Source organism: Felis catus, chromosome A2 (genome assembly GCF_018350175.1).
Source record: "Felis catus isolate Fca126 chromosome A2, F.catus_Fca126_mat1.0, whole genome shotgun sequence".
Taxonomy (NCBI): Eukaryota; Metazoa; Chordata; class Mammalia; order Carnivora; family Felidae; genus Felis; species Felis catus.
Window position 1 is genome coordinate 161,383,859 of NC_058369.1, and position 20,369 is coordinate 161,404,227.

The 20,369-nt window shown below is 46.1% G+C and overlaps 1 protein-coding gene across 3 annotated transcripts in view; it reads left to right on the plus strand.

The window, feature by feature from the left end:
* Positions 1–20,369, plus strand: part of CNTNAP2 (contactin associated protein 2) — a 1,965,211-nt gene that overhangs the window by 1,919,581 nt on the left and 25,261 nt on the right. For all 3 annotated transcript variants that reach the window (XM_023250688.2, XM_045053284.1, XM_045053283.1), the window contains one exon: positions 11,701–11,940. In XM_023250688.2, the coding sequence (XP_023106456.1) occupies positions 11,701–11,940 (240 nt within the window). The remainder of the gene's footprint in view (positions 1–11,700; positions 11,941–20,369) is intronic.

The window sequence follows — 20,369 nt, forward strand, 5'->3', positions numbered from 1 at the left end:
AGGTAAATTGGAGACGGATTCCTTTTGCTTTTTTTTGTTTTGATCTCTTTTTACCTTTTACTTTTATCTTCTGGGCTTTGAATACTCAGACCAGCGCCCTGGGGAGTAACGAGCCATTCCCAAGAGGGGAGGTCTTCGGTTGCAGTGGCCCCTGTGAAAGTTGGGGCAGGAGACCGAGTTTCCAGAGTGGTGACCCGTCTGCTGTTCACACCCTCTGTGTCCTGAACGGAACACGTCTCTGGGCTTAACTCGAGCCCTGGAAGACATGGTGTCAGAAACCACCTTCTGGGTTAGTGTCTACACGCCAGTTTTTCCTTGACTCAACCACATCTCACTCTTAACTCCTAAGTCACTTGTAATGAGAATACCCTAGTCCTCGGGGCGCCTGGGTGGCTCAGTCACTTGAGCATCTGACTTCGGCTCAGGTCATGATCTCACGGTTCGTGGGTTCGAGCCCCACATCGGGCTCTGTGCTGACAGCTCAGAGCCTGGAACCTGCTGCGGATTCTGTGTCTCCCTCTCTCACTGCCCCTCCCCTGCTTGTTCTCTGTCTGTCTGTCTCTCTCTCTGTCAAAAATAAACATTTAAAAAAATTTAAAAAAAAAAAAAAAAAGAATTGTCCTCCGAAGTAATTTCCTACGTCAAGGTCCCAACATTAGAATTCTTTCCTATGTTAATTACGTAACCTGGAGAGCAAATGGAGGTAACGCGCCCCCCCCCCCCATACGCTTTCTGGCAACAGCTCTCCCCTCCTCTTTCTGTGTGTGTCCACGTGACAGGTCTAATTGCCCTGGGAAGACCATTACCTTCGACCCCTACCTCAATGTCCATTTCCTAATGCTTTGATGGTCAGGCTTTCGTGCAATCTTAGCCCTCACAGGATTTTTTTTTTTCCTCCTGGGCTAAGACAGCTTTAGACGCCCCCTGGGTAGGAATTACAATACCAGTGAGAACAAAGGAAAGAAACCACTTTTTGTTTTGCGGAATCATTCTATTTGACATAATCTGGAAATACACAGATTCGTTAACACACTTTTCCTAGCCTCCACTTAGGCTGCTTGTGACACAGATGCCTCACAGCCTTCCCTCCTCCTTTCCCCATTGCCCCCAACTCCCCTGCTCCCCAAGCTTCCAATGGCCCTGGGCTGGTCTTGGCTGGAATACTCTTCAGTGGTTTGGAGAGGAATTCAGGAAAAGGTAGAAGCTAAAACTCACTCTCCTTATGGTGTTGGTTAGTGTAATAGGGCTTTCCAAAGCCTTAAAAAAAAAAAAAAAGGTTTAACAGAAGCAGAGCACACACGGAAGAAATTATTTTTCTGTACGACATTTCAGTTTGGTAACGTTGTACGTAGAATTCTATTTCTTGTACGACATTTCAGTTTGGTAACGTTGTACGTAGGATTCTATTTCTGCTGCTCACAACTTAAAATCCAAAAGGAAAAGTGGAATAAAACCCGGAGAGTAAGAAGCACGTCTGTTCGTTTCCAACTCATGGGAAACACGTTAGTGTTCTGTTCTCCAGTAGCAAATAGCTAAGCCACATCGCTTATATTTACTAAGATTTTGAGAGGTGAAAATCAGACCTGCCCTTCTAATGAAGCCCCAGCACCCTGCTCTGTGGTTTGACTGACAGGTACATCCATTTTTCTGAAAGGTCTTGTTACTTTCAGCAAAGCCTGTTATTCTTAGCCCTGAAAAGTCATGCTGTGCAGCAGGGCACCCCAGGCTGCAGGAAAGGGGCACCAGGCTTTCTGTCTCACGTCTGACAACTTGAAACATTCAGGAGAAAGTGGAAAATTTATCTTTTAGATGATGCCAAATGTCTGCTATTTTGGAAACAGCTCAGGGAGCCTATCTTCTCTTTGTTTTATAATCACAACTGGCTTATATTAACCAGCGATCATAAGTTTGTAGTTCTCAGATTAGAATTTAGGATAGGGAGGGGCTCCTGGGTGGCTCAGTCGGCTAAGCATCCCACTTCAGCTCAGGTCATGATCTCACGGTTCGTGAGTTTGAGTCCCACATCAGGCTCTGTGCTGACAGCTCAGAGCCTGGAGCCTGCTTCGGATTCTGTGTCTCCCTCTCTCTCTGCCCTTCCCCTGCTTGTCTCTCTCTGTCTCTCCATAATAAGTCAATGTTTAAAAAAAAATTTTTTTTAAAGAATTTAGGATAGGGAATGATAATTTCAACCTATGTGTATGTCCCCCAAAAGTTCAAGGACTGTAATAAGTTTATACAAACAAAAATGTAATACTTCATCTTTTCGCAAAATAACGTAGTAGCTCACATCTTCACGTTAAGATATTTCTTTTTATTACTGTTTCTGAAAAGAATCTAGTTTTGTTTTATTAAGCCTTAGAAAAAGATTTGCAGTGTAGGAGGAAAAAATTCTGCTTCTCCCAGCAGATGGCCTCTTTGTAACTGAGTTACATTTGTCACAGGTCAAGAGCTATTTAAATTACACCTGCATATTTTAGTCCCTCCTTCCTCCATAAGAGAGAAAAGCATATAATAAATACAGCGAAATTTCATTAGTGTCTTTCAGGGACTAATAAAGCGTCATAGTATAGAATTCTATACATCAGTTATGTGTACGGATTTAATTCTAGCTGTCTGTGCACCTTTGGAAAGGCAGCTGGTCAGCAAGATGTCACCGATCAAAAAATTTAGCCTGTAAGAATCTAACATTTCAGCGCCCTGTCTAAGGTTTATCATCCGATGGTGTTAGAATGGAGGAATGAGGTTTATGTGGTTGTATTTTGCTTTCTTAGATTGACACTCTTAGCTTTTTTTGTTGCTTTCTTCCCCCTCTTTTTTGAAGTTTCTTATAGTTGTGGTTATTTCCCATTTATTTATCCCCCTGAGCCATTCAGGCTCCCGTCCGTGCAGCTATGACCAAATGGGAAAGTTGTATCCAATCTGATCAACTGCGTCCAGCTCTCTGTCAGTTGAGACCCGGATGCTCAGCCCTAACCCCCAGAGTCACCATTTAGGGTGCCTGTCAGCCCAGCTCATGTTTCCAAGTGTGTATCAGGTGACTACTCAGCCTTCTCGTTTCAGGCTGATATTCCAAGAATTATTTAAACCTTCACTCAGGCGGTGATTTCAAACCCGCTCCCTGCTTATTCCATATAACCGCTACTCCACGCTTGAGGCTGGAGGAGGGTGTAGAGAGTAATGGATGTTCAGCCTTCATAGATGAGCGTCACTGTAAGAGCAACACAACTAAATTTTCAAAGATGAGTGCATTTTCAGTGAGATAGATTTCCCAGTGAAAGTACTTCTGGAAACAAATGCATATAAATATATAAACATAGAGTCTGTTCATTTATAAAGACCTTTATATATGTAAATATATATGGCGTGCCTGGGTGGCCCCGTCGATTAAGCCTCCCACTTCAGCTCAGGTCATGATCTCGCGGTTTGTGGGTTCGAGCCCCACGTCGGGCTCTGTGCTGACAGCTGGGAGCCTGGAGCCTGCTTTAGATTGTGCGTCTCCTCTCTCTGCCTCTTTCCCCTCTCAAAAGTAAATAAACATTATATATGTAGATATACATGTAAATACAAATAGAAAACATGTATATAAATATAAAGCTGTATGGGATCTACATTTCCTACTTCCCCTTCCTCTCTCAAAGCCACATTCCACACCTGTTGACCCCACGAAGCTGATAAACGTTGGCCCACAATGAACTTTGCCGTAACCGAATTTCCACGGTGTTTGCTGCCATCCCGCACGACCAAAGTGTGGATGACAGACTGTCTTGATATACAGTCACAGTTATCGTCATGCGTGCCGTCCCTGGCTGATCTCTCTGAACAAGAGGGAATTTTAGACATCTTGCAGAACACAAAGATAGCCAACTTTCGGGATCTGCTCTCAAGGAAACCGTAAATCTAGTAGAGACACAAATTCAGGTTTGTGGCCCGTCTGGACGGGGAAAGAACACACAGGGGCCAGGTAGCCGAAGAAACCATCTGGAGCTCTCTTCTTTAGAGACTGGAGACCTCTGATGTCCTAAAGTGGCGGGTGATCACAGGTACTAGGTGTGGAGAGAGGAAGAGAAAGGAATTTCATGTGAGTAGAACAGAGGTGCTAAAGGCCAAATATCAAGGGGTTTGGAGGAACACCAAGTTCCTCCTCAGAATATTCCCCTAAGAACAGTAATTTGAGAGCCAATGGCACAATGTTTTGCCTTCTCTGCTTACAATTTTGCCACGTCCGGTTACCTTCTTTATGTTATTTATTTAACATTGTTCTTTGAATGAACTCCCCCTTTTCACCTAAACAAATTTATGTTCAAAGGAGAACATGTTATGAGGAAATTTTGCAATTCAACCATACAGCGAAATATGAGTATCACTATGATACAGCAGTGGTAAAAATACAACACTCTGGGGGCACTTGGGTGGCTCAGTCGGTTGGGCATCCAACTTCAGCTCAGGTCCATGAGTTCGAGCCCCGCGTCGGGCTCCGTGCTGACAGCTCAGAGCCTGGAGCCCGCTTCCGATTCTGTGTCTCCCTCTCTCTGGCCCTCCCCCACTCACACTCTCAAAAATAAATAAACATTTAAAAAAAAATACAACACTCTGGAAATGTTAGGAAATTCAGCCCTGTTGTCTGCGGGAGCGTTCAGGTCTGAGGCCTGCTGTTAAAAAGAGAAACTAGCTGGGGCACTTAGCTGGTTAAGTGTCTGACTCTTGGTTTTGGCTCAGGTCATGATCTCCTGGTTCCCAGGTTCAAGCCCCACATCAGGCTCCACGCCGATGGTGCAGAACCTGTCTGGGAGTCTCTCCCTTTCTTTCTGCCCCTCCCTGCTTTCTCTCTCTCAAAAATAAATAAACTTAAAAAAAAAAAACTTGTTTTAAAAAATAAAATAAGATAAAATAAAATAAAATAAAATAAAATAAAATGAAAAGAGAAACTAGCAAGTATTGGAGTGCTGGAAAAGATACTCCAGTCCCAACCTGACACCCTCTTTTTGAAGGATGAAAAGAGAATGGGAAGAACATATTCCTCGCCCTATGATCGCATGTTACTTAATATCCAGCCCTTGAATGACCTAAGGGCACCCCCCAGTGCCACCCGTGGGAAAATTCCCCCAGGAGCAGAGGGAGGGAATAGAGGGGACAGTGCCCCATGGCCAGCTGCACCTGAGTCTCTGGAGAGCAAAGGTTAGCTCCGTGAGCTGGCACCCGGGTCTGCCCTCTCTGTCCCTCCCACAGATTCTGAAAAGTCGACTCTCCAGTCCCTAACACAGTGACGGGCACACAAGAGACCCCTCATCAAAAGTTTTCATTCGAGGAGGGCACCTGAGTGGCTCAGTTAAGCATCCAACTTTGGCTCAGGTCATAATCTCACGGGTCATGGGTTCGAGCCCCGCATCCAGGTCTGTGCTGACAGCTCAGAGCCTGGAGCCTGCTTCAGATTCTGCGTCTCCTTCTCTCCGCCCCACCCCCACTCGCGCTCTGTCTCTCTCTCAAAACTAAATAAAACATTTTTTTAAAAAAAGCTTTAAACCGGGTCTCACCGACATTCTAACATCTTTTGGCCCTCTTTCATACAAAGTAAAAACACATTGAGTTTCACAGGGGTAGTTCGTCACATCCCATCCTTACCCCCACCAAAAAGAATATCGAGAGGAAATTCTAGAAAGTGTAAAACAGAACAAAACGCAGCTGATGAATAGGACCCCATGGGCACACAAGAATAGACAGATGAGTTTAGTCTCTAAGGAAGATGAGAGCTGTCACTGGAGGAGTTGGCATCTGGATGTCCAGTCACGGAGGCCGTGTCCACAGGCGTCCGCGAGGTCCCCTCACGGTCCTGCCATCAGAGGAGAGGGGCCGGCTGTGGCTGGTTCCGGTGCCCCGTCCCCCTCTCCTCTCTCGCCACACCGTTTGGTATTCAGCAGCTGAAGACGGGAAGCCGGGAGGCACGTAATGCCACCATCAAGCTGGCACGTGTCCTCGCTGCCTCGTGCTCCTTTCATCATAAGGTTTTATCTGGAATTGGGTCATGTTTTTAGTGGGCTATTTTCAATAAGCCACATCATTAATGTAAGATATTCAAGCAAAGATATCATTAACCCAATCATTAATGTAAGATATTAAAGTACTAATTACAGCTTGAGGGCATAACTTCAGAAGTGCCTGTACTGCATTTCTATGATTTGCATTCTTTAAAGCAGGTGTCCTCCCCCCCCCCCCCCACCGCCTTGATGCCTTGGCCGAGAAGACTCCATGGGGAGAGTAGTTTCTTACGGGGAATCGAGCTGTGATATATGACTCAGCGTGCGACCCGTTCAGTCAGTTTTACAGATGAACGTAATTCACTTGTAATGAGCTCAAACACACCAAAGCATTAATAGCTTTACTATCATGTGTTAGATGCTCTTAAGAAAGATGGATTTTTATCCCAGAGAAGCATCTACAGGACTTACCGGTGCCTTCATTGATGCTGGCAACGTTTTGACATCAGTTCATTGCATTTTTTAAAACTTTATTACTGGCTAAGTTGCTAACGAAACATGGTCTTAGAACGGTCTCTAATAGCCGTTAAAAAAAAATTTTTTTTTAACTTCACTTTCACAATTTATAGAGTCCCTGACTAGAAATGCCAAAATCCAAGTAAATATAAAAACAACATGATATGGTCTTTTTGTTTTTTTTTTTTTTTTGAGAGAGAGCGAAATTGAGAATAAAATATCTGACTTCTCTGTATTTGAAACGTACATGTTCATTCGTTAGCAAAGCCTTAACTTCTCGATGCCTCAGTTTCCTCGTCTGGGAAGAGGGGATAATCTCGCTCCGAGGGTTGTTGGGAGACCGCACAACATGCTCAACACAGTACCTCACGTGTGTGCCATTTCGGGCCCACAGTACCAACTGTTCATGTTACAATTATCCCGCGGCCCAGAGTGGGAACCTCCTGAACCTGAAGACTCCAGAGCGGAATGGGTCTCAGCCGACCTCAACTAGACTTGGAACGCCATCCGACTTGGAAATGTTGGTGCTGCTCTCCTGAGCGTCCGAACTCTTGCTTCTGTGACCCAGTCGCCTTTCGGGCAAGGAAAACGGTTGAAACACTGGGGATTTTCCCCGAAAGGGAGCAAACCTGGGAAGAGGAAAAGCCACAGGAGTGAGCCAGCAGAGTGCAGGAGCGCTGAGGAGAGGAGAAAGCCCCAGTTCACCCCCCAGGCCTCGTGCTTGCAGCCCAGCCCCCACCCTGCGCCCACCCCGCTGACGCGTTCGCTGGCCGCTCACAGCTCCTTCCCACCGTCCGGGGGTCCCTGATCCACCACCTACACCCCCTTCCTGGGACCCTCTCTGGCCATCTGCCTTGTGTCTGTTATCTCAGAGCGAGACATTCAGGAGAGGACCCGTCTTTAAGAAATGGGGACCCCGGGGCCCCTGGGTGGCTCAGTCCGTAAGCGTCCGGCTTCGACTCAGGTCATGATCTCATGGTTCGTGAGTTCGAGCCCCGCATCGGGCTCCGTGCTGACAGCGGGGAGGCTGCTTGGGATTCTCTCTCTCCCTCTCTCTCTGCCCCTCCCCCCGCTCATGCTCCCTCTCGCTCTCTCAAAAAAAAAAAAAAAAAGAAATGGGCACCCCCTGTTAAACTGGGAGCCTTCAGGCAGATATGGCTTTGAAAGCGCTCATTTTCCGTGTGTGATAGGGAAGCTCGCCCTACGTCAAGTTCAGAAAGCCATGTGAGCTGTGTGGGACTCTGTGAAGTAAAGCTTGAGTCAGAAGTTCATTACCCACATCTCCAGCAGAGGCAACAGAATCAAAACTGATTCACTACAGATGATCTCACGGCTTAGCAAAGGGCAAGAGAGCGCTGGTGACAGACGAGGCGCTTACCCACATCCACGGCCTGACCCTGTCTCAGCCCCCCAACGGCAAAGAGAAGGATGCCTGTCTTAGGAGTTTGCAGCCCTGGGGGGCTCACACGACCGCTTACTTGCTCAGTGCACGCACTACACTGCCACTAGAACCACCTTTCTAACACTGTTCCCATCACGGTCCTCGGCAGCTTCAACCACGGAGTCTCCACCTTAAATACGGGCATCTTCACATGGCATTCAAGGCTCTTCTCAATATGGCCCTGAGCTCTGAGCGCATCACGCTCCCACCAGTACCAGAACATAGCTAACCCCCCTGACACACTCGACCTGGAGTTCTCTTTCCTTTTATTCTCAAAACCTACTTCTAAACGAGACAAGCGTTGGTGAAGGTGTGGAGACATTGGCGGGAACGTAGAATGGTGCCACCGCCATGGCGGTTCCTCAAAACCTAGAAGGAGAACAACGACCCTGTGATCCAGTAGTCTCGCTTCCGGTGTGTGTATATACCTGAGAGAAATCAGGATCACGAAGAGATATCTGCACTCCTGTGTTCGTTGCAGCATTGTTTACCGTAACAATAACTCGAAAACCAGGTGGGGTGCCTGGGTGGCTCAGTCGGTTAAGCATCCGACTTCGGCTCAGATCATGATCTCACAGTTTGTGGGTTCGAGCCCCGTGTTGGGCTCTGTGCTGACAGCTCAGAGCCTGGAGCCTGTTTCAGATTCTGTGTGTGTGTGTGTGTCTCTCTCTCTGCCCCTCCCACTGCTTGTGCTCTGTCTCTCTCTCTCTCTCTCTCTCTCTCTCTCTCTCTCTCTCTCTGTCTCTCAAAAATAAATAAATGTTAAAAAAAAAAACTTGAAAACAATCTAAGTGTCCAACGATGGATGAATGGATAAACAAAGTGTAGCATACAGACACGGTGGAATACTCTACAGCCTTCAAAAAGAAGGAAATCCTGCCTTTTGCCACAACATGGATGAACTCGGAGGACAGTACACTCAGTGAAATAAGCCAGGCACAGAACAAACTACATGATCCCACGTGTATCGGGAAATCTAAACTAGTCAAACTCCCAGAAGCAGAGAGAGTACAATGCTGGTCACCAAAGGGGCTGCAGGGTGTTGGTCAAAGGGCACATTATTTTCACTTACGCAACGTGAATGCAAGAGAGCTGCCACCCAGCACAGCGCCCAGGGTTCACGACATCGTATGGCATACTTCCAAATGCATTCGGGGGTAGACTTCCTGTTAAAGCATCCGTACCACAAAACAAAAACAAAACCCACCCTCGTGTTACCTCTCCCTAAGTGCTATCCAGAGCCCCGTGTAAACTGGCTTCCCAGGCTTACCATAGACTTTGATAATTTTGCCAAATACATGGTTTGCTTCTCAGCTCAGAAAATCACAGTGTCCCAGAGGCTCTGGTGCCCGTCTGCCTGCCTCCCTAGCCCCGTACGCCTCAGTTTTCTCATACATTCCATAGGGATAGTAATGCTCCCTTTTCCATAGAGTTGTTCTAGGAATTAAATGTCTGATTTGTATAAAATATCTAGCATTTGTATAAAGCATATGGTTATAAAGTTTCAGTAAACGTTAACTCTTATTATGCAGCATTTGTTCAGTTGTGTCGCTTTGTTATTTGCATGTTTCCCCAGCTAGGTTGGGAGCTACTTACGGTCAACTTCTGTATTTATCTCTGTCTTCCTGCTCCTGTGGCCAGACAGTGAGTACATGCAATGAATTGAATTGAATTGAATTGAATTGAATTGAATTGAATTCTCACCAGATGGTAGGAGCTACCAGCCCCCAAATTCTTCCTTCTGAAGCCCTACTCCAAGGCTGGACAGGCTAACATGAATTCTCCATCTATGGACGAAAAGCAGCAGATGGGACCGATGGAACTTGGGTTCCACCACCAAGCAGCCATTGTTCTGGTGCCTCGACCACAGATGTTAGCCAGATAGGAATTTGGGAAAGCAAGGAGCGGAGGTCTCCCTTCCAATCTGGGAACAGAGAGTTACCCTGCGTCTCCTTGGTCTGGGGGTGTTTTAAGGGAGGCAGATCACTAGAAGGAGGGGATAGAAACCAAATATACGAGCTCTTTTCCTGGAAGGCACGTTGGTGAACCTAGAACAAGGAATTCTGATATCAGACCAGGAGACAAAGAATCAACCAATGAATTCATCCAATGAATCAATGAACTCATCCATCCAATAAGCCTGCAATTATCGACAAGAAAGCAGAGGAGGAAGAAGAGAACAGCCAGCGAGGGATCAGTGGGACCAGAGCCTCTTTCTGGTCATCAGGGGAACCCTTAGGAGACATCCTGAGTGTGGGAATTTTGTTCACAGTCAGTCCCAGGTACCTTCTGCCTCCCCCTGCTAATTGAATCATGGTCTAGCTCAGAATCACAGGCTGAAATTGACTGCAGGAGGAAAATATGGAGAACGGTTCATTAAAATCTCTTTACGGACTTGTCTAAGTAAGCCCCTTTTGGAAGTACCACTCTCCATTGGACCAGGACAGGTCAGCCCTTGAACCGATTCCTTAACATGATGACTAATCAGTACATCCCCTTCTGCCTCCAGCGCCTAGAAGCTCCCTTCTCTACTGATTTATTCTTTCATTGACGGGAAGTAAATGTTTATACAAGACTGCTTCACCTGGGTTCCTTCCCCAGTAAGAGACATCACCTGCTCCAAATTCAACTTTTTAAAGAAGTAGGTGGCCTTCTGTTTCCCCAAGTCGGTGTTTTTCACAGCTCCACCGGAAGGGTAAATGTCTCACATCCTTGTTCCTGGTGGTAAAAGACAGTCGGCGGGTTGGCATAACATCCCGTCCGGAACACAAGTTGCTCTGTTCTTCTCTGAGGGTGCATTTGCCCACCACCTGGGTTGGTCACGCTATGCCATCAGTGTCTGTGCCCATGGTTCTCAAGCCTTAGCGGGCTGCAGAGGCACCTGGAGGGCTTGTGAAAGCCCAGATTGCCAGCCCCCCCCCCCCACCACCCGGCATTTCTAACAAGTTCCCAGTCTGCTACACAGATTGTAAAACTCAGGGCAGAGGGTGGAAGAGACATTGCTTTTACTGATCTAACTGGTAAGACAACGTGTGGTTACATTAATTGAAACAGTACATTGGAAATGCCTCTGCTCGATTCCCCTCTGATTTGAATGTTACTTTAGGAAGACGTTAAGCACACAGAGCGGGGGAAGGTAGCGATTCTTAAGTGCGTGTGTTTATTTGTGACTTGAGTCGGGAAAGTTTCCTGACTTCCAAAACATCCATCGGATACTAGCTGGGTTTCTATAAACCTCAGAATTCCGAGGGAATTGGACGCTGAAGAAAGAAAACGCTCCGTTCTATAGGCTATGGGAACTCTTTTTTTTTTTTTTTTTTTTTTTAATAAAGGATTCTGAAGAAGAAGAAAATAAGAAAGAGGTACAAAACAGAACCATAATTCACCAGGAGGGCTGAGCAGGGAGCCTTGTTCAATATATGTAAGAGGGAAAAGAGAAGGAGAAAAATCAATCAGAACCACGTGAATGTTGTTAGTTCTAACAATACCGCAGGTATCCAGAAGGTAATTATATGTGCATTTTATTGTAACAAATAGAGTCGTATTCTCCTCACCCTACACAATCTCTGGCAATGCAGAGGTTCTTTTACAGCGAAGTCTCCAGCCCTGAGCCTTGCCCTGAGTCATTAATATTTCATCTGAAAGAATGTAACATCTCGCACTAAAACCTGAGAGTAAGGTTTGGACACGGGCATCAAAGGCGAGGATATTTTACCGCCGGAATACAGTGAGTGGGAGACGATTTTTATTTTCTCTTTCTTTATCTTTTAGAAACAGGGAAGATTGACCAAGAGATTCACAAATACAACACCCCAGGATTCACCGGCTGCCTCTCCAGAGTCCAGTTCAACCAGATTGCACCTCTCAAGGCGGCCTTGAGGCAGACCAACGCCTCCGCTCACGTCCACATTCAGGGCGAGCTGGTGGAGTCCAACTGTGGGGCCTCCCCGCTGACCCTCTCACCCATGTCGTCTGCCACCGACCCCTGGCACTTAGACCACTTGGATTCAGGTAAGGCAGGCTTGGCCAGGTTGCTTTATTTCCTTAAACCTCGGTTTCTTCATCTGCAAAATGGGGTTATAACAGAACCTCGCTGGTGAGGTTGTTGGAGGATTAAGAGTGTGAAGGAATGAGTGAGCCCAGGAGTGCTTAGCACATAACCATGTGTGCAAAAGTTACCACTGTCAGCCTCGCTCAGAGCCAGAAGGAGATAAGGTAAGGCACGTGGGAACTATTGACTCATTTAAGTGGAATTAGGAGATGCCTAAACCGAGGTCTGCGAGGTGACTGTCAGATGACCCGATGCGTCACTTCCCCTACTTACGCCTTTATGAGTCACTGCAGCCCCACAGTCCAAGGCCAGGGGGCAAGCTTTACCTAAAGCAACACAGAGATCCCTCTCCCGACCGTGTATCTATGTGCATAATCCCGTAGCCTTCCAGGTCCCAAGGGGTGCGTGTAAGCTTGCAAAACCCTGTGGATTTAGTCTCACTCCTGCAGCTGCCCAGACATGTAATTTGAAAGCACAGGCCTGCAATAAAGGGCGGCTCTTGGCTGCAAAATTAATTGGGAGGAACTTCACGGCCCCCATGACACCGAGTGGTGGAGAGCCATAGGTCTTTGTTCTCTGCTCTACGCAGCCCGACCTTGGGTCCGTTGGATCACCTCTCCAAGCCTGTACTTTGTCACCATGAGGTGAAGAGTGGGGTGCGATCTCCACAGCACCTCCACATAAGAGCCCGTGGGTGTCCGAAGCAACGTGTAATGTTCCTCAAGCTAAAAACAGGAAGAGGACGGTGGAGGCAATGTGGCTGGAGGCCTGGGTTCCAGCACTATCACTGCCTCTCATTAGCAGGTTAAACATAGACATGTTTCCTCAGTTTCCTCGTGAATAAAATGGGAGTCATAAGAGGCACCTGGGTGGCTCAGTCAGTTAAGTGTCCAACTCTTGATTGGGGTTCAGGTCATGATCTCACGGTTCATGGGATCAAGCCCCATGTTGGGCTCCACGCTGACAGCAAGGAGTCTGCTTGAAACTCTCTCTCTCCCTCCCTCTCTGCCCCTCCCCTGCTCATGTTCTCTCTCTCTCTGTCGCCTGCTTGAGATTCTCTCTCCCTCTCTCTCTGCCCCTCCCCTGCTCGTGTTCTCTCCCTCTGTCTCAAAATAAATAAACATTTTTTAATGGATATTATAAGACCCAGTTCACAGAATTCTACATGGGATGATATACTGAAAGCAGTTAAAATGGTTACAGACACGTAGCAAGCTTTTAAAAAGTTAAGCAGCAATAATGTCGTTATCATGTTAGACACGATTTGCCATGACGCTTGAATGTCCAGTAAAGGCTCCCAAATCCTCCCCAACCCTAACTTCTGATCCATAACTGTTCATCATGTAAGCATCATGTGTTTGATTACTTTACGCATACTCCAGCCCGTACCCCGTATTTATCAGTTTCGGTGCCCTTCTCGTCACTGTGATTCCTTGCCGGGATTTGTGCCTCTAAGCTTTACAAAGCTTTGAAAAAAGCCAGAATTGCCCCACTGGCAGAATAGCCAATTTACAGACGAAACAATCCTCTTTGTTCCTCGCACATGGATTCCTATAACATGATGAGGGGTGCTGTGTGCCAAGGGCACTTATAAAGAATTCTCTTTTATGACTGTTGTCAGGATTACGCAGCAGGCTGGTTTTTCCTCTTGGGCTGACCTGAACAAAAGAAAGCATTCCTAATGCCGAAAGAAGAAAAGGAGGAGTGAAAATATGAGCTGAGAAAAGACCTATGTCAGGACCACAGAAGAACAGAGATTTCTCAGATAAATTCCTCCAGATGCCAGAGCAGACCAAGGCAACACAGGATCTTTGAAACGCTCAGGCTCTTAGGCTGCTGCAGGTGCATGAGTTGTGAGCGTGTGTGGTCTAAGTCGGCTGCCAAGAGACCAGTTTCAAAAGCCTCTAGATGCTACTTTGGGCCGATAGGAGCTCACATTCAGTGCGCTTTAATTAGTAAAGTGCCTGCTTTATGGTCTGAGAGATACAGTTGTAGGGGCCAGAGAGTTTGAGTTCATTTGTTGTGTAAAAATCACGCTTTCCGCGGGACAGTCTCATTCTTTTTGACGGATATGATGAAAATGTGTGTAGGGAACGTTACTGCAACCCAGATATCATGGTTGCACTAAGTCATCTAAGGTCCCTTTCGCAGAGAATTTCCACTGGCGCTGGGGCACAGCTCTCCCCTGGTGTTGACAGGTCACTGCATGGATCTCGTCAGCCACTTCCATGATTGGGAAAATGCTTTTAAAGGAGTATGTGTGTCTGTCTCATGAGCTTTATTAAATTTTTTTTCCAACGTTTATTTTTGGGACAGAGAGAGACAGAGCATGAGCGGGGGAGGGGCAGAGAGAGAGGGAGACACAGAATCGGAAACAGGCTCCAGGCTCTGAGCCATCAGCCCAGAGTCTGACGCGGGGCTCAAACTCACAGACCGCGAGATCGTGACCTGGCTAAAGTCGGACGCTTAACCGACTGCGCCACCCAGGCGCCCCACATGAGCTTTATTAAAGGGACAGAAAACAGCTTATGACCTATGAGGCAGAAGGCTTATTTAGATAACAAGATTTGATTTCTTTTTTTCTTTTAGGTAAATGAGAGAGAATGGGGGTGGCAGGCTGAATAGGGAACAGAGAAAGACCCAGATAAGGGGAGGTTACTTAATAGCAGCCTCCAGTGGCGTAGTGTCAGAGAGGAAGACCTTTTCCTCTATTCTCTTATGTTCTCTCCACAGGGGCCTGCAAATTAAACTGATAAAAAGCAGATTAACAGGAGAAGAAATGTATTCGTATGCATTCCGGGGCTTACAAGAGAAACACTCAATAAATGGCTGAAGCCAGATGCTTAAATACCTTACATAGTAGAGAAAAGGCCTCTATAGGAATAACAAGTGGGTTTCTAAAAGAAAAAAAAAAACAGGAGATAAGAAAGTGTGATAATGCTTGTTCATACAAATATGAATGGTCTTTCTGTCTTCTTCAAGGCCGTAAAAGTCCCCTGGAGAGAGCACTTGTAGTAAGTTTACTCTCAGTCTCCTTCCTGGAAGTAAAAGCCGCCCAGAAGAGAGAATGGCAGTCTCATTTCCCAGAAATTCCTACTTTTAGTCAGATAAAGGAAATTCCAAGAAGATTTCTTTCTATATCTGATGCATCCCAAACGTCCTCAGCTTCAAATCCTCTTTGTACCAACTCTGGGGTTCTAAGTGAGCCCCTATATCAGCAATTTGCCCCCTACTTTGGGGGGAGCCTTTTGCTTTCTTTCAGATGACCTTTCTTACTCTATTTCCACACGAATCTTCGCTGTCAAACATTCAGAAACGACAGTATATACACAAAACTACCATCACCGCCTGTAAGTCGTGTGCTGCCCGAGTCTCCGTAGGTAACGGACAGGACAAGAGGGAAAGTGAGAGCTAATTAGTCCTGGTTTGAGAAAAAGGACACTTAGAAGTAGATCGATTCATCTAGAGCCTTAGAAAGTGTGGTCCTCCACCAGCCACGTATTTCCCTGGAAACTTGTTAGAAATGCAGAATCTGGGGCACCTGGGGGGCTCAGCCAGTTAAGCGTCCGACTTTGGCTCAGGTCATGATCTCACAGTTCGTGGGTTCAAGCCCCGGTTCGGGCTCTGTGCTGACAGCTCGGAGCCTGGAGCCTGCTTCGGATTCTGTGTCTCCCTCTTTCTCTGCCCCTCCCCTGCTATCTCTGTCTCTCTCTAAAATATAAAAACATTTTTAAAATTCTTAAAAAAAAAAAAAGAAATGCAGAATCCCAGGCCCCCACCTCAGCTGCACCAAATCAGCATCTACGTTTTAGCAAGATTCCCAGGTGACTCATGCACATTAAAGTTTGAAGCACTTATCTGATGCAGCGGTTCTCGCTCTCAGATGCACCTTTGACTAACCTGGTCAGCTTTTAAAAATCCCGACATCCAAGCTGCACTCGTGACCAGTTAAGGCAAGCACTCTGGAGGTTTGTATGAAGCCGTTACATGGTGAAATCACAAATTAAAAGGCCGTAGTGGTAAGCTTACGAAAGGCTGGGTTCCTCTGACCATTTTGTTAGGAAGCTCACCAAGGCAGAGAAGTCCCATCGGCCTACTTACAACTGGAAAAATAGACTGAAGCCAAACAAACACGAAGCCCACCAAGTGGGGCCACAATCCGTGGCTCTCACGTAAGTGCGTCATGATAGAAATGGCTGCACCCAGGAAGGGGCCTCAGTTTGAGGAAAATGTCAAATTATTTTTTCAGTGTTTTGAATGAGCTGGCAAACTTAATATGAAAAGATATGAGGGGGGTGGAAATGCTGCTTTAAAATAAAGTAAGTGCATTTATGGAGAATAGGGAGTCCTTAGGATTACAGGGATCTTAGTGACGAAGTAGGTCTACTCACTACATACTCACCCCAGGACATTTGCTTTGCAGAGACCTGGAAATCAGAATTCACAACCTCCACTCTTAGATCTTGTTTTCTTTCTGCTCTCTTACATTTCTTACATCTTCGATGACGCCAAATGACAGACCCAGCAAATGTGTTCCAAGGGATGCTGGCTTAATGCGATACGATCCTTTTTCTCTTCCATGACATGCTAAGCTATCCGTTCCCTCTGTAAAGCCTTTTGGGGCTCTGTCACTGTTTTCCTAAGTGAGGGACGTTTATGGTTGGTCAGGCTGTGCACTGCAAAACTCTAAGGGATGCCATTTGCATTGCAGTCTGTGGCTCCTGGAGCAGTGCAACATGGGGGCCTCGATAGGGGGTCGCTAGATCCTTACGGGAAGAAAAGAGACAAGGCGTTATACAACATAGTGTTGTTTCCTGTTCACTTCTCTTTCGGGCCTTCTAATCTCATCAAAGAGAAAGTCAGGCAATGGAATTACTTGGTAGGGATATAAAGTGTAATCAGTACATTTACTCATATAAGAAATTGGGTCAATTTAGGGGCATCTCAGTGGCTCATTCGAAGTGTCCGACTTCGGCTCAGGTCATGACCTCATGGTTCGTGAGTTCAAGCCCCACGTCGGGCTCTCTGCTGGCAGCTCAGAGCCTGGAGCCTGCTTCAGATTCTGTGTCTCCCTCTCTCTCAAAAAGAAAGAAAGAGAGAGAGAAAGAGAGAAAGAGAGAGAGAGAGAGGAAGGAAGGAAGGAAGGAAGGAAGGAAGGAAGGAAAAGAAAGAGAAAGAAAGAAAGAACGAATAAACATTAAAAAAAGAAATGGGGTCAATTTAGTGAAAATAAGCAAATAAATAGTAGGTTTTACACGGCTTTGGCAAAAACAAAAAGGTGAAGCTGGTTCCCACGTGATTGGAGTTTTCCGGAAAACACTGGACAGCTATAACAGCACCGTCACAAACACAAGGGCCTAGTATGGGGCTGGTCGAGTGTAGTTTTTAAAGAGGAAAATAGCAAACAAAATGATGTTGATTTCATTTAAACCGATCCTGTATCAGAAGCATCCACTCGATCTTTTTCCTGCCCAGTTTCCACCCCCTTCTGAGAACAGGTATAGTCTGTTTCTAAAGCACATCATTATGGTTGTTAGAATATTTTTTTTTAGAACCGTGGTTGCAAGGTAGAAAAAACAAACCCTAGCTCCGGGCTGCAATTTATTTAAAGGTCACAGAGCACCAGAAAATTGCTGGGATTCCCCTCTCAGAATTACGGGCTCGGTTTTTTCTCTTGGTCACATTCGCAGAATCTCATTCCTTAAAATGGCACGGATTTGCCCGCAGAAAGACACCTGCAGATGGCAGGGCGCATTCTGCAAACTACAAAAACAAAACAAACACCAGAAAAAAACAAACCCAGGAGTCTGATGCCATAAATTTCCGCGCTAAGTTAACGACTCCAAACTGCGCCTCGAGCTGCTTCATGACGCGTGCATCTCAAGCGTTGGGGCGTTTTATCCCATTCACGACATGGGATACCAAATACATCAGGACCAAAGGCCACAACGCGGGCTCTTCTGTAAAATATTAACTTAGAGGGGCCCCAGGTGGCTCGGTCGGTTGGTTCAGGTCCTTGCGGTGGCTCAGTATAGCAGCCCCTTGCCTGTCAGATCCCAGAATACGGCTCCCCAGGCACTGGCCAGGAAGTCTGAGGTTGCAACCCTCAAAGGTATTTTAGCACTGGACAGAGCAAGGTGATTTCTAAAGGCGCCCCGCCCCTACTGCCATGAGTTTTAATGACTCGGTTTCCTGTCTACATTCCAAGTTTCCTTTCCACCGTCTGAAAATATTTTTGTATCTTCATGGGCAAAGGAGTATGGATGTAGCGAACATTTTAAAGCTGCCTCTGTTGGGGCGCCTGGGTGGCGCAGTCGGTTGAGCGTCCGACTTCAGCCAGGTCACGATCTCGCGGTCCGTGGGTTGAAGCCCCGCATCAGGCTCTGTGCTGCCAGCTCGGAGCCTGGAGCCCGCTTCGGATTCTGGGTCTCCCTCTCTCTCTGCCCCTCCCCCGTTCATGCTCTGTCTCTCTCTGTCCCAAAAATAAATAAAAAACGTTGAAAAAAAATTAAAAAAAAAAAAAGCTGCCTCTGTCGGGGCGCCTGGGTGGCTCAGTCGGTTAAGCGTCCGACTTCGGCTCAGGTCATGATCTCACGGTCCGTGAGTTCGAGCCCCGCGTCGGGCTCTGTGCTGACACACAGCGGGCCTGGAGCCTGCTTCGGATTCTGGGTCTCCCTCTCTCTCTGCCCCTCCCCCACTCCTGCTCTGTCTCTCTCACTCTCAAAAATGTTAAATGTTAAAAAAAAATTTTTTTTTAAATAAAGCTGCATCTATCTATTCAGTTTCCTCCATAATTACAAGCTGGTAGTTGGTTTTCTGTACCACCTGCAAGCACTTAAAATAATTGTTCCAGCTCTTATAATTACATCGTAATCATTTCTGAGCAGATCCCTGTTTTCGTCCTTACGCTAAGATTGCATGATTAATGCATTTAATCTCTGATACCTAATCTTTTTTATTACATTTTGTGGGTTTTGTATCCTTCGGTGACCAAAACAGTACACGTTTATTCAAGTGCAAGGAATAATTATCACCCCCTTTTTAAATGCGTGCTCTTCCTGCAAAGGGTCCAAATTGTCCTTTGCTGTAGAAGCCCCCGGCGTATTTATGTAAGCCTAAGTCACGGGCGATACCAGAGTTACCGATTTGCAGTCACAGGGTCATTGACGTTGTTCCCAACTTTTGTTTCCATAATGAATAGCTTTCTACACATGATTTCACTGGGTTGGGGGGATGCGTTTTTAATTTTGGTAGCTGTTCTATATCACCCTCCACAAGTGCAGGACCTCCAATCCAGTCAGATATGGGTGTTTCCTTCCCCACACCCTCACCAACCCAGGACATCGGAATGCTCTTTTGAATTTTGCTCTATCTTATTTGAAAAAAAAAAAAAGAATTTTAATTGTTTTAATTTGGGTTTCATTAATCACGAGAGAGATTAAGTCTCTTTGCATATGTTAATGAGTCACTCATAGTTATTTTGCTGTGGCCTGTTTCCATTCTTTGACCAAAGAATTATTTACATATTTATATCCTTTCCTCTTTGCTTGCTGGTCATTTCCTACTTGGCTTACAAGAATCCTTTATGTGTTGAGTAAATTAGTATTTTACAACATGGTTGAATGATTTCCTAGTGTGATCTCTAGTTTTTGAATGTATGAGGGTTTCTTTCCATGTAAACATTTTTAAATTTTAGAGGATGAAATACAAAGTGTTTCGTGGCGTTTGGGTTTTATGTCGTGCCCCCTCCATTCAGAAATTATTTCAATTATTTCACATATTTTTCTACTGGCTTTGTTTTATTTGTAAGATTTACACATTTAATCCGCCTCAAATTTATTTGGATGGAAGGAGGAAGGTAGGAATTCCACTTTATTTTTTTCCAGGTGGCCAGCCAGGTGTTCTGGCACTGTGGGTGAGCTCCCATCCTCTCCCCTGCCTTTATCATAGTCACAATTGCCCTTTTTAATTTTAGTCTTTTAAGTTTATTTATTTTGAGAGAGAGAAAGAGCTTGCAGGCGGGGGAAGGGCGGGGAGGGAGAGAGGGAGAGAGAGAATCCCAGGCAGGCTCCTCACTGTCAGCACAGAGCCCGACAAGAGGCTCGAACTCACAAACTGTGAGATCATGGCCTGAGTCGAAATCAAGAGTCAGACACCTAACCGACCGAACCACCCAGGTGTCTGGACTCCCTGATCTATCGCGTTGATCTGACTCTTCATGAGACGGGAGCAAGCGGTGATGATGATTCAGCTTTTATACCCGTAGTTGATATTTCATAAGGTTGGTTTCCTTTTCGTGCTTTTTTCAAAATTTTCCTATCCTTACACACTGACGCTTCCCACGTGATGTTAGAATTCCTGTCATTTCATTGGGATTCTCTAGAATTTG